A 12,574-nucleotide genomic window follows, 5' to 3' on the forward strand; every position below is an offset into this window, starting at 1 on the left:
ATTTTCAGGTTAATCATTCACTTATTCATTTGTTCATTCTGCTTCATCCATCACTGACCTAAGACCAATAGTGTGGGAACTGGAGTCACAGTGCTTGAGTTCAAGACAGACTTTCACCATATGGTTGGGAAAGTGACTAAATCCCCTGACATTTTTTTTCTATCATAAAAAGGTGATGATCACCCGCAATCTCTGTACTTTAGCATGTGCTGTAACCTCTGCTAGGAATGCCCTCTCCCTTTCTCCCTCTCTCAGGGGACTGCCTTTGGCCAGTTTCCAGGAACCACCCACTCAAATTCCATTTCTTCTTCCCTAGGCTCCCACAGTCCCCAAGTTAGACATCACCTAAATCATCCTTTTTACTGTATCTGACGTCCCATCCATCTTCAGTCCCATTTCCAGGCCTTTTCTTTGGCTGGTCTTCCCTCCTCCCTCCAGGATGTACTCTTGGCATTCCAAATGGGAACTGCCCACAAATTGGTTTCTTTGAATATTTTGAAATATGTGCTTCCACTGCTAATATTAAAAAAAAAGCTGTGTAGGTCCTGTGATGACCTCTCTGGGGAACAGGAGCAGTTGCAGACCTCTCTGGCTCCTTTAGGCCTAAATTTTGGCTCCTTAGGACTGTCTTCAAGCTATGCCTCTTCCTAGGGACCTGGTTCCCAGGTTCCTAGTATTTATTTGTAGCCTCCAGGTGATTTGATTGCTAGTAATATTTTGTAGACTGTTTTGTGGGAGATGTAGATTCCCCCCAGGAGTATTTTAACTCCTGGAGGCAGAGAGGTAAGGCTTCTCTACATTGTCTCCATCTTCTTCAGCAGGAATGAGCATACGGAAAGGCCAAGAATGATTTTCCTCATTGTTAATTAGGAACACATCTATACATACATATCTATGCCACCTTAATGTGCGCGCGCATGCGCGTGCACACACACACACACACACACACACACACACATGCTCTATTTCACAGTTAAGACACATGCACAGTTGTAACCTCACACCATTTACATATATTCAATACATTCTTAATTCTTGCACAACTCCATAGGTCTATAGCATATAGACACACAAAGATATGTACCTCATAATGCACACACAGAGCTGCCATTTTCTTATACACACCTCTCTCTCTCACCTTGTAGTAGCCACCAGAAACCCTCACTTTGACTTAGTCTTGCCAAAATGACCAAGTACTCACTGACGCGTCTTCACTTCAACCCACCCATTAGCCCATTTTACATAATGGGAAGTCCATCCAGAGAAGTCAGATAAGGGTGCTGACAAAGACTCCAGGTGTCTCAAATCTCTTACCTGACACTTCACACAGAGGGGTCCTCTCTATCCACTGCACAGTTTTGAACTCTGCTTCTGATATTTAAGCACCACAATCCATGGTGCTTCGAAAATGTCTAGCCCACTACCTTTCTGTGGCTAGTTTCTCCTTTGCAAAATGAGAAAAATAATGACCCTCATGGGTTTGTTGTGGATTAAATGAGTTCATGCTTATGGAAAGCCTTAAGACACATTGGGCTGGGGATGTGGCTCAAGCGGTAGCGCGATCGCCTGGCGTGCGTGCGGCCCGGGTTCGATCCTCAGCACCACATACCAACAAAGATGTTGTGTCTGCCGATAACTGAAAAATAAATATTAAAATTCTCTCTCTCTCACTCTCTCTTTAAAAAAAAAAAGACACTACTGGGCACACAGTAAGTACTTTCTAAGTATTGGCTATTGCCATAATTATTGTAATGATCCCTATGTGGGTCATCAGGAGGGGCTCAACATTCAGTGAGTGGTAAATTAATAAGCAAATGCTAAGAGCACTGGGGTCTGGGTTTTTTTCTCTTCATTGTGCAGGCACGTGCTGCTCTGATTCCTCTTTTTTTTCCTGTGTCCCCTGATGTCCAGCACTATTGTTAGTATACAGTAGGCGTTAAGTGTTGAATAGATGTTCGAATGAAAGGAATGCCTATTCTGAGTCTGTTCCCTGGTTCAGATGTCCTCTCCTTCTACCAGCCCTCCTCCATCCCAGATGCCCAAACTTAGCTTTAGCATACAGCAGACGCTTAAGTGTTGAGTGAAATGAACAACTGCTTGAGGAATGTGTGTCTGGGTTTGTCCTAGGGGTTCCTCCAGACGGATGCTGACTCTAACTTCTCTATACCCTCACCTCAGCTCAAAGCACATCATACCCACTTCCTCAGTCCGCCCCCAGCCTCCCGAAGCTATTTGTCACTGGTAATTGTGGTGCTGGAACTGGGCTGCTGGGGAGTGGGTGGGTGCAGGTGCTAGCTCGGCAGGGCGCCAACACTGGCCACGCCTCTGCCGCTGTTCATGGTAGATTGACAGGGAATTGGCCGGTGGAGAGGATCTGGTGGGTGGGAACTTAGGGAGCTTCAGGAGGCAGGGAGATAACAACTAGCCAGAATTCTGGCCAATCAAGAAGTACTTGCCAGAAGGAATAGCCAATCATGAAATCCACAAAGCAAAGCTCTGCAGAGGGACGTGCTGAGCAGTCCTTGGGTACTAGAGGGTCCAAGACAGCATTAGGGCAGTGGCAAAGGGAAGTTGGGGTTTGACACTTACTTTTACACCTTCTAAGCAGCAGCCACAGTGGAAAATACTGTTTTCCATAATAGGCTGCTGTGACTTTCCTCTAGAAGATGCTATTGCCTCACTTTGGGGGAGGGGGTCAGGTTGCTTTTCCTCCTTTAAGGAAACTTAGAAGAGCCCCAAGAGGATGATTTATTGAAGTCTGAGAGGTAAGGGGAGCAGAGTAGAAGCAACAGATATTAGGATTTCTATTCCTCAGGGTCTGTGCAGGCAGGTGCATGTAGACATGGCCGTTGCTCCTTCACCACCAGCTTCTGCCCCTGCAGCTCCTCGCACATTGGCCGTGGATTCCCCCAGAAGGTCACATTCTTCTCATCCTGACCTTCGACCGTGGAAACAGTGGGCCTGGGATGATAAGGGGAATGGAAGAAAGAAGTTCAGGGAAGGCAAGAATGCATTCAGTAAATTCTTAATAAGTAGCTGGGCATGGTGGCGCATGCCTGTAATCCCAGTGGCTCGAGAGGCTGAGACAGGAGAATCATGAGTTCAAAGCCAGCCTCTGCAACAGCGAGGTGCTAAGCAACTCAGTGAGACCTTGTCTCTAATAAAATACAAAACAGGGCTGGGGATGTGACTCAGTGGCTGAGTACCCCTGAGTTCAATCCCCAGTACCAAAAAAAAAAAAAATCTTAATGAGTGCCCACTGTGTGCCCAGCTCTATGTTTTAGATATGATATTGGGCTATTTCTTTAGCTCTCCTGTGCCTGTTTCCCTTATCTACAAAATGGTAATAATAGGAATAATAATATCAATACACACTTCATCAGGCAGAGTGAGGATACATGAATTAACTCAGGTAAAGTGTTCAGAGTGGTGCCTGGCACAGAGTAAGTGCTCCATAAATGCTGGTGGGTGTTAATTGTTGATAGGAGCTACCTTCTCTTACCTCTAAAATCCTTTATCTTTTCCCATTCCCCACCTGAAAAAACCCAAATGTTTTGTCCTGATATTCAAGGCCTTGATGCTAGGCCCAAGTCCCTGCCCCAAGCCAATGTCTCTGCTCCCTCCACTTTATATAAACTCAGTCCCATGTCCGGAAAGACCTTTGCCTGGATTATTTTTCCCACTAAGCAAGCCATCCATTCACTTCCATCCCAAATTCTTTCAGCTGGTCCTTCATTCATTCATCCTCGTACTTATTCAAGTCCTTTGCACCTCCATTCAACACCTCTAACTCATCTTTGGGACCTACTCTGAACCCCAGAGCTAGAAGATCATGTCCCAGATGCCAGGCCTTCCAAGAGCTGAAAAAGCCTGCTTAACAAGTAGCTTGATGTACCTGAAAATAAGGAAGGGATAGGTATTTTAACCTTCTCCCACACTTGGGCCACTCTAGTCACCAGTGATCACTTAGTGTGGCCACTTACTTGTGTTTTAGACCGTGCTCACTGTCTTAATGCCAGCAATATCTTTTCTGACCCCTGCCTTCCCAGGAAGCCATGATCAACTTCCTGGACCCAGGATATGGTGTCAGTCCCTTTGCCATGCACCAGTTGTTCTGTGTATGCATTCTGTCAGGGCTCTGCTCACCTGGGTCCCTGGAGGAATTCATGGATCTGGGTTCTGTAACTATGGCCTAAAAGGACAGTAAGATGCTAAAGGAGTGACTGGAGTCATGGGTGACTGGGCAATTCAAAGAATGGTAACCCAGAACACAGAAGGAATGGACACATGAAGGACTGAGCGAATGGGAGAACAGCTGAGTGACTGTGTGAGTGACTAAAGGGCACAGAGGCTGTGAATTCTCCCCAAGTATCTTCTTTCTCCTCTTAATTTCTTGCTTCTTCCTGCGGCTGGGAGATGGCACTCAGTAAGGTAGGCACCTTAGACCCTGTGGTGGAAGCCCTAGTTGGGGGTCTGACTCTCCCACCTTCAACATCATGATTCCCTCCCAGGCACCCATTTCCCCTTCACTCACGAGAACTTGGGGAGCAAGGCTGTGCACTGGCGCTGGCGGACACGGATGGGGTTGGGTCCACATGGGGGTGTACACAATCCCCAGGTACTCCACTGTGACCACTGGCCTTTCACTGTAACAAGGAGAGGGGATCACAGAGTGAGAACTGGAGGTCTCAGTGGGAAGACAAGAGGGAGACTGCAGGGACATGGTGGTCCACAGCACAGGTGGAAGTCTTTGCCCCTCTGTGGGCTGCCCACCCTCACAGTGTTGTCTATGGGGGCACTCACAGAGGCAGTTCTGGATATTGTAGCAGTGTCGGATATCCTGATAGTTCCCAGCACATCGCTGTCCATTAAACTTGCGGCCCACACAGGTCCTTGTGCGTGTCTGCTGGCCTGGGATTTCCTCACAGCTGATAGACTTCAAGTTGAGGCGGGAACAGATGCTCCACTTTCCCCAGGCTTCCCACTGTCCATCCACTGCACAGACAGGTTAACAGGGGCTTGTATCAAACTAGGGAGTAAATGAAGGGAGCTCAGGGGAAGGAACAAAAGCTGTTAGAGAGAGTGGGGGTGATCAGATGTGAGAATGGGGGACCACAGGTGAAACTAAGGCATGAGGATGGAGAAAGGACGAATTAGAGGCAGGAAAGCCCCAGTAATAGGAATTGGGCAACAGATGGGCAGGAGGTGGAGACCTGAAGCATGGACATGATACCTCCTAGTACTGACCAGGGCAGGGGATGGCTGTGTTGCAGATGTGGGTCCGGGTAGCATCACCAACACAGGCGGGGCCCCCATGCTGAGGCACAGGGTGATCACATGTCCTTCGTTCCAGGGTCTGGCCCAGGCCACAGGTCACAGAGCAAGGAGACACAGGGCTCCATGGCCCCCAGCCTCCAGCCACTGTTGGAGGAGTAAAGGGAGTAAAGAGAAAGGCCACCCCAATCCCCCCAGCCCCTAGACTCTGAGACAGACTGTCCCCATATGAAAGCCTCCATTCTCACATGGTATAAGAACTCTATTCCCTGAAATGACAGACCATCTGTGCCCTGACTCAAAAGGCTTGTTGGAGGAGGCCCATGTCAGCAGCCTCATCCCCACGTACCTGGACAGGGTGGCAGGCCAGTGCAGCCCCGTTGCTCATAGGCTGTTCCTGGGCAGGGCTTCCCAGGAGGCTGCTTGGAGGGCTCAGGTGCAGAGCATGTGCGGCTTCGTGTTTCTGTAGGCTTGTGGGGTCCACCATGGCAGGTGCCTGAACAGGGGCTCCAAGGGCCCCAGGCAGCCCAGGCCCCATGTGCTGTGGTAGGAGTGGGAGGATGTACACATGGTCAGGCTTGCTGAATCCTCTCTACCTGGCAGTTCCTGGCTGAAACTCCACATACCCACCCTGGGTGCCCCCATCAGTGTCCTGTGGCTGCCTTCACTCACTGGGGCAGACCTTCTGGGTGTCGCAGGGCTTTGACTCCTGTGCCTCTCCTGGGCAGTGGCCCCCACACTTGGGGGCAGGGCGATCACATAGTCGCTTGCGGGTCTGGATTCCTTTGGAGCAGGTGACAGAGCAAGGCCCCCAGGGTGCCCATTCAGACCAGCCACCCATCTCTGTCGGAGAGGAGAAGGGCAGATGGTATAGAGGCAGAGATGTCAATCAGTGTTCCTGGCTTTCTTATGTGCCCCATATCAGCTAATCCTGTCCCTACATCTCATGACCCCAGACTTGGCCCACCATTACTGTTCATCTGGACTACAGCAGCACCTTTCATCCTGGTTCCTCTGCTTGACCCCTGTCGTACAGTTGGTCATCTTCCCAAACCCAGTAAGATTGAGTTTCTACCCTGCCCACAATCCAAATCACTGATTAAAGTCAATGTCCTCACCATAGCTTCCCTCACCTTTCTAGCCTCACCTCCCACCACTCTCCTCCAGTCACCAGAATGCCCTCAGGTCCTTGCAGCATCAGGCACAGGCTCATCCTCAGGGCCTCTGCACTGATTCTTTTGGTGCTGGGGCCAGGTGACGGGGAGTGCTTGCCCGCCTTGTTGATCCTCCTCACCAGGACAGCAGGGCTGGTCTTCACAAGCCTGTAGCTGCCACTCAAGGGTCCCAGGAGCCACCTTTTCAGGGCAGTGACCACCTCTGCCCATACAGCGCCGATGTCGCAGCTGGGAGCCTTCAGAGCATGTCACTGAGCAGGGGGCCCATGAGGACCATGGTGACCATCGTGGGAGCCTGTGGAGAAGTACACATGTCCTATCCTTGTACAAGCTGACAGGATGGCATGTGGAACTCTAGAAGCAGGCCCATAAGTGGGTGCTGTGTAAATGTGTAGCATGGATCCAAGTGTACCTACCACTTAGGGATACTGCAGAATTGAATGAGAATAGGTGGGCACATAGTTAGGTGCTTGATAAATGTCACTTTCCTTCATAACCAGGGCCTTAAAGTTACCCCTGGAAATCCTCAAGGACAAAGCCAGGGATACAGTAAGCAACCTTAAGGACTAGAAGTCCAAACTGCTGCCAGAAACCCAAGTGGCCATTGCCCTGCACAGTAGCAGGCAGACAGGAAACATTTAATAGGAGTCATTGTGCCAATGAGTTCACACATCCCCTCAGAAATACTCTGGATCATCAGGTGCCATAATGCATACCTGTAATTCCAGTAATTTAGGATGCTGAGGCAAGAGGATTCCAACTTTGAGGCTAGTCTCAGAAAACTAGTGAAACCCTATCTCAAAATAAAACTTTAAAAAAAGGACTGGGATGTAGCTAAGTGGTAGAGCACCCCTGAGTCCCCACTCCTAAATAAATAAATAAATAAATAAATAAATAAATACCCTGGATCTATTCCCATCCCCTTCACAGTAAGGGTATGCTCTCAAATGCTAAATAGATATGACCTGCCAACAAGACTAGATACAAGCAAGAGCTGCTCTCAAAAATACCCAACTTTTCCAGGCATGGTGGTGCACACCTGTAATCTCAGAAACTTGGGAGGCCAAGGAAGGAGGATCTCAAATTTGAGACCAGCCTTGGCAACTTAGTAAGACCCTGTCTCAAATAAAATAAAAAAGGACTGAGGATGTGGCTCAGTGGTAGAACACCTCTGGGATAAATCCCCAGGAAACCGCCCCCACCCCTGAACAACAACCTCCTCATCCCTGTAGTGTATCTGAAATATATGGTAAGGAGTTAGGAAATAACAGGAAATACATCTGGAATATAGTAAGGCTCCATACACGTAAGCTATAGGAAATCATGATTAGGAGACTAGAACTACTCTAGAAACCCCTGCATTGCATTTAGTATGGAGGAAATGCTCAAGGAATGTAAGGTATCATCATAATTAGGGGCCTGGAGCTACCCTCAGAATTCCCCCAAACTCCTCCCCTTCCATGTATAGATGTTTCTATATACAGTAAGCACTCGATAAATATGAGCTGTCATCACAATTAGGGAACTGGAGTTGCCCTCAGAAATTTGGGTATGTCTAGAGACAGTTTTGGTTTTCTCAACTGGTAGGTGTTGCTCCTAGAGTATAGTGGAAGGCCAGCGATGTTCCAAAATAACTTACAAGGAACAGGTCAGCACTCGCCCGCCACCCCCAACAAAGAAGTTTCCAGTTCCATATGTCAATGGTGCCAAGGTTGATATACCCTCAGCTGGTTATGATCATGGCCTTCAGAGTCACCATTGGAGGTCCCAGAGAAAGGATGAGCTTAGTTCTGAGTCATGGACCTTTTTGCCCCCTGCCAACCCCAGGTTCCTCCGAACCTGCATGCCCGACAGAGCCCACTGCCACTCTCCTGGAAGGCATAGGCAGCATTGAGACAGCAGTCCTCCACACTGACGCCTCCCCCTAGGAGGCCCTTGCACCTGCCAGAGTCTTCTTCATATTGGCTGAAGCAGAGCACAGGGTCTGAGCCTGTAACAGGACCAGGGGGAAGGAATGGTCAGGAGCATGGTGGATTTGAGCCCCCCAGGGGGACAGCTGGGCTCCCACTCACTCACCTGTGGTTGGCAGGGTGAGCAGTAGCAGCAACAGTGACTGAGGGGCCTGCGCTCGGGTAGTCATGTTGAGCGTGGCGCCCCTGTGCCCTCACCAGTGAGGAGGTCTGGCTTTATCTGGGCTGACCTGCTTCTGGAAAGAGGAACCTGCTACAGGAGGAACTAGAAGGATATCATGCAGGCCTCTTGAGCTCTGACCTCTGTTTTGTTCCCTCAGACTCCTCCTCTTCTCTCTCCTCTCCATTTCCTGTGTTACCCTTGGTTCTGTTTTGTTTGTCACCCAATCCCCAGCACCTCACGCTGTTTCTCTGCTCCACTCAGCAACCTTAGTGTTCAGTCCTCACTTCTTGGACAAGTTCTTAATGAAAGGCAATGGAGCTTCAGCGTTTAGAGCAGGATGAATCTTATTGATGTGCGACCTTGGACAAGTCACTTCAATCTCTCTGGGTCTGTTTCCCTGTATGTAAAATGTACAATCTTGACCACACTATAGGGTCAAGCTCATGGGGGTGTTAAACAAGGGTAAAATGACATTGGCCCTCCTCATGGGTGGCAATTGCTTCATCTTCCATCCTGACTTAACCCCACCCTCCTCTTTCCTAAAAGTGAGGTTCCCTGTGGTCAGCATATGGGAGGAGGTTACAACAAGGGAAGTGAGAAGGGGAAGTGGCAGGGTGTGGGGAAGGATTCAGAAAGGGTGGAATTGGGGATATCCACTGCCCTGGGGGCCCAGCTAAGGACACCTTCAGGGGTTGGGGCAGGGGTGAATAGGAGGAAATCAGCTGAGCCATGTTTAATCAGAGTACCCTTGGGCAGGTACCACTCCTCCTGCCTGCTTCCTCCTCTGTAAAATGTATACACAGAAAGCACCTATGACATAGTTATGTGGGTTTGTTGAGAAGATTGGGAGTTAAGATATTTAGAAATCCTTAAAACAGTGCCTAGCATATAGGAGGTGTCCTGTGTTTGCTGAGTTGATTCACTGAACATTTATTGAACACCTATTGGAAGCCAGATATAGTTCTTAGCATTATATGGAACAGAGGGAAGGACAGAAAAAAAAATCCTCACCCATGAGTGATTTCTACTCTAAAAGGAGAGACGGACAATAAATACCATCTCCTTCACAGTGACTGTTTCCAGCTACCCTTCCTGGATGATATCCCTGTTACTCTCCAGTCCAGTGATTCTCAAACTTCAGTGTGCATCTGAGTCACCCAAAGGGCTTGATAAGGGCTGGGGATGTGGCTCAAGCGGTAGCGCGCTCGCCTGGCATGCGTGCGGCCCGGGTTCGATCCTCAGCACCACATACCAACAAAGATGTTGTGTCTGCCAAGAACTAAAAAATAAATATTAAAAATTCTCTCTCACTCTCTCCTCTCTCTTTAAAACAAACAAACAAACAAAAAAATCAAAAAAAAAAAAACCAAAGGGCTTGATAAAGTTCAGATCACTGGGTTCCATCCTAGTTTCTGATTCCACAGGTGTGGAGTAGGGCTCAAGAATGGCCATTTTAAATGGGTGCTGTGGTACACACCTGTAATCACAGAGACTTGGGAGGCTGAGGCAGGAGGATCACTAATTTAAAACCAGCCTCAGAAATTTAGCAAGGCCCTAAGCAACTTAGTGAGATCCTGTCTCTAAATAAAATATAAAAAGGGCTGGGGTTATGGCTCAGTGGTAGAGTGCCTAGGGCGTGTGAGGCCTGGGTTCCATCCTCAACACCACACAAAAATAAATAAATAAATAAAAAAGATATTGTGTCCAACTACAACTAAAAAATATTGAAAAAAAAGGGCTGGTGATGTGGCTCAGTCATTAAGTGCCCATGAGTTCAATCCCTGGTACCAAAAAATAAAAAAAAAAATAAAAATGCACATTTCACATTAGGTGACCCTGGGGGCCATACTTTGAGAACCAGCACACTGGTCCCTTGAGCCTTCTTTATTTTTGTGGGTCTCATCTAGAGAAAACAATTCTACATGCTTTCTTTCTTTTTCTTTTTTTTTTTTTTAAAGAGAGAGAGTGTGTGAGAGAGAGAATTTTTTAATATTTATTTTCTAGTTTTTGGCGGACATAACATCTTTGTTTGTATGTAGTGCTGAGGATCGAACCCGGGCCACACACATGCCAGGCGAGCGTGCTACCGCTTGAGCCACATCCCCAGCCCCTACATGCTTTCTTTTACTGTTAATAATGAACTTCTTTTCAGCCCATTTTCCTTGCAGGTAAAACTGTGCCCCTACTTTCGCTTTTCATAAGCCCTAACAAGTCAAATTCCAGAGCCTACTTCAAAAACAACAATCTTGTGGGATGGGGATATAGCTCAGCAGTATAGCACTTTCCTAGTGTATGCAAGGCCTTGGGTTTCATCTCTAGCACTACAAAATGTATAAAAATAAAAACAATCTTTTTAACAAGAAAGGAACCTAAGATAGCAAGGCAGGGGCTGGGCTTGTAGCTCAGTAGTAGAGTGTTTGCCTAGAATGTGTGAGGTACTGGGTTTGATCCTCAGCACCACAGAAAAATTAAGAAAAAAAAAAGTATTGTGTCCATCTACAACTTATCTATATATAAAAAGAGAGCAAGGATATGGATGTATGGAGATTTCATATATATATATATATATATATATATATATGTGTGTGTGTGTGTGTGTGTGTGTGTATACGTATATGCATAAAGATAGCAAAGCAATGCCTAATTTCTCTTGCATTCATGGAGAAAGAATACCATTCCACAAATTAAAACAAGAGAAAAGAATTTGGTCAGGTGTTGAAAACAAGTTCCTCAAGAATACTGCTCTTGTTTTCTGGGTGATAAGGTGTGTGTGAATATTTGTATCCATTACAGGTGTACTCTGTTCTCTGAGAATATAAGCCTGTCTCTGAGAATATAAGCCTGTCTCTGAATGTTTGCTTTGAACAATGGGTCTTGTTAAGATTCTAAGACTTCAACTGTCAGTTCTGTGTTACCCAGTGAAAACAAACTCCCCAAGAAACCTGCAATTCTGCCTGGCTGTTTTATTTAATCACCTGTTGCCCTGGTAATAATGTTATAATCGATATTTCCTTTGTTCCTAAACTGCATAAATACTTAGGATTCCCTGTGGATGAGAACTGTCGGCACTTTCATTTTCTCCCACACACGTTTAGGCATTGAAATGACTCGGCAGATTCCTTATTTAAGCAAAGAGCTAGAGACTTGTCTTATTTAATTACCACATTACTGCCTGATATAATGTATTTATCTGTTTCTTGTCAGTCTCCCTCACTGAATATTAGCTTCACTCGGGCAGGGGGTTTAGGCTGGTTTGTTAACTGCTGGGTTTGCAGGGAATCAGATGAGTACCAGCAAACAGAAGATGCTCAATAAATGGTTGCTGAGCAAATCAATAAATGAAACAAATGAAACCTGAGATTCTGGTTAAGTGCTAAGAGAAACAGTATGAGTTGGAGATAAAAATCTGGGCGTCATCTTGGGGGATAAAGTCCTATGTCAAGTGCTGGGACCAGAGAAGACTACCTAGATGCATGAGGAAAAGGGGGCGTCAGACAAAACCAAGGGGAACCCCAGCATTTCAAGTTTTGGAGAACTGGGAAAAGCCAGACGAGGGGACTGAGCGGAAGAGGCCTGTAGCGGAAGAGGCCAAACAAAGGCAGTTTTTTTTTCTCTTAGGTCTGGTACATTCCATCCATGACCACTCATACACTGTCTCATTTGGTCTCATTTTCTCTTGTGCTTTATTTTATTACCCATACATACACACACAGTGTAGAAGCTGGATGTACAGCTTCTACTATAGTCTCTTATGAACAGGTTCACATACATACTCATACACTCAGACACTGTCACTTAGGGAGTCATTTCTCTACCATTGATCCCTAGTGCCACGACAGTCTCCTGCTAGCTGTTTCAAACACACCCAACCACATCTTAGAACCTGTCTCATTTGGTCAATATCGCCAATATTTTCTCTCACCAGTTTTTCACATATACACAAAGACGGTCACACTCTCTCACAATATGAACCATTTCATTTGCCTTGCCAT

General features: G+C 47.0%; 1 protein-coding gene across 1 annotated transcript; it reads right to left on the reverse strand.

The window, feature by feature from the left end:
- Positions 1 to 2,751: 2,751 nt before the first annotated feature.
- On the reverse strand, positions 2,752 to 9,692 carry CFP (complement factor properdin). Its single transcript, XM_081278127.1, has 9 exons — positions 8,526 to 9,692; positions 8,289 to 8,439; positions 6,569 to 6,744; positions 5,947 to 6,117; positions 5,624 to 5,815; positions 5,248 to 5,421; positions 4,804 to 4,995; positions 4,535 to 4,646; positions 2,752 to 2,961 (listed from the first exon to the last, which is right to left on the reverse strand). Exons 1-9 carry the CDS (start codon positions 8,587 to 8,589, stop codon positions 2,805 to 2,807), a joined length of 1,389 nt encoding a protein of 462 aa, XP_081134253.1. The 5' UTR covers positions 8,590 to 9,692; the 3' UTR covers positions 2,752 to 2,804.
- Positions 9,693 to 12,574: the final 2,882 nt, after the last annotated feature.

The sequence above is a fragment of the Spermophilus citellus genome (assembly GCF_964194105.1).
Source record: "Spermophilus citellus genome assembly, chromosome: X".
Lineage (NCBI taxonomy): Eukaryota > Metazoa > Chordata > Mammalia > Rodentia > Sciuridae > Spermophilus > Spermophilus citellus.

Bases quoted from the DNA above. Each gene is read 5' to 3' on its own strand.
- CFP (XM_081278127.1), bottom strand. From the start codon at position 8,589: ATGACTACCCGAGCGCAGGCCCCTCAGTCACTGTTGCTGCTACTGCTC. The intron at 6,118-6,568 runs GTGAGGAGGATC...CCTCTCCGACAG, and splicing joins AGACCAGCCCTGCTGTCCTG to AGATGGGTGGCTGGTCTGAA. The intron at 4,996-5,247 runs GTCAGTACTAGG...CTGTCTGTGCAG, and splicing joins CACAGCCATCCCCTGCCCTG to TGGATGGACAGTGGGAAGCC.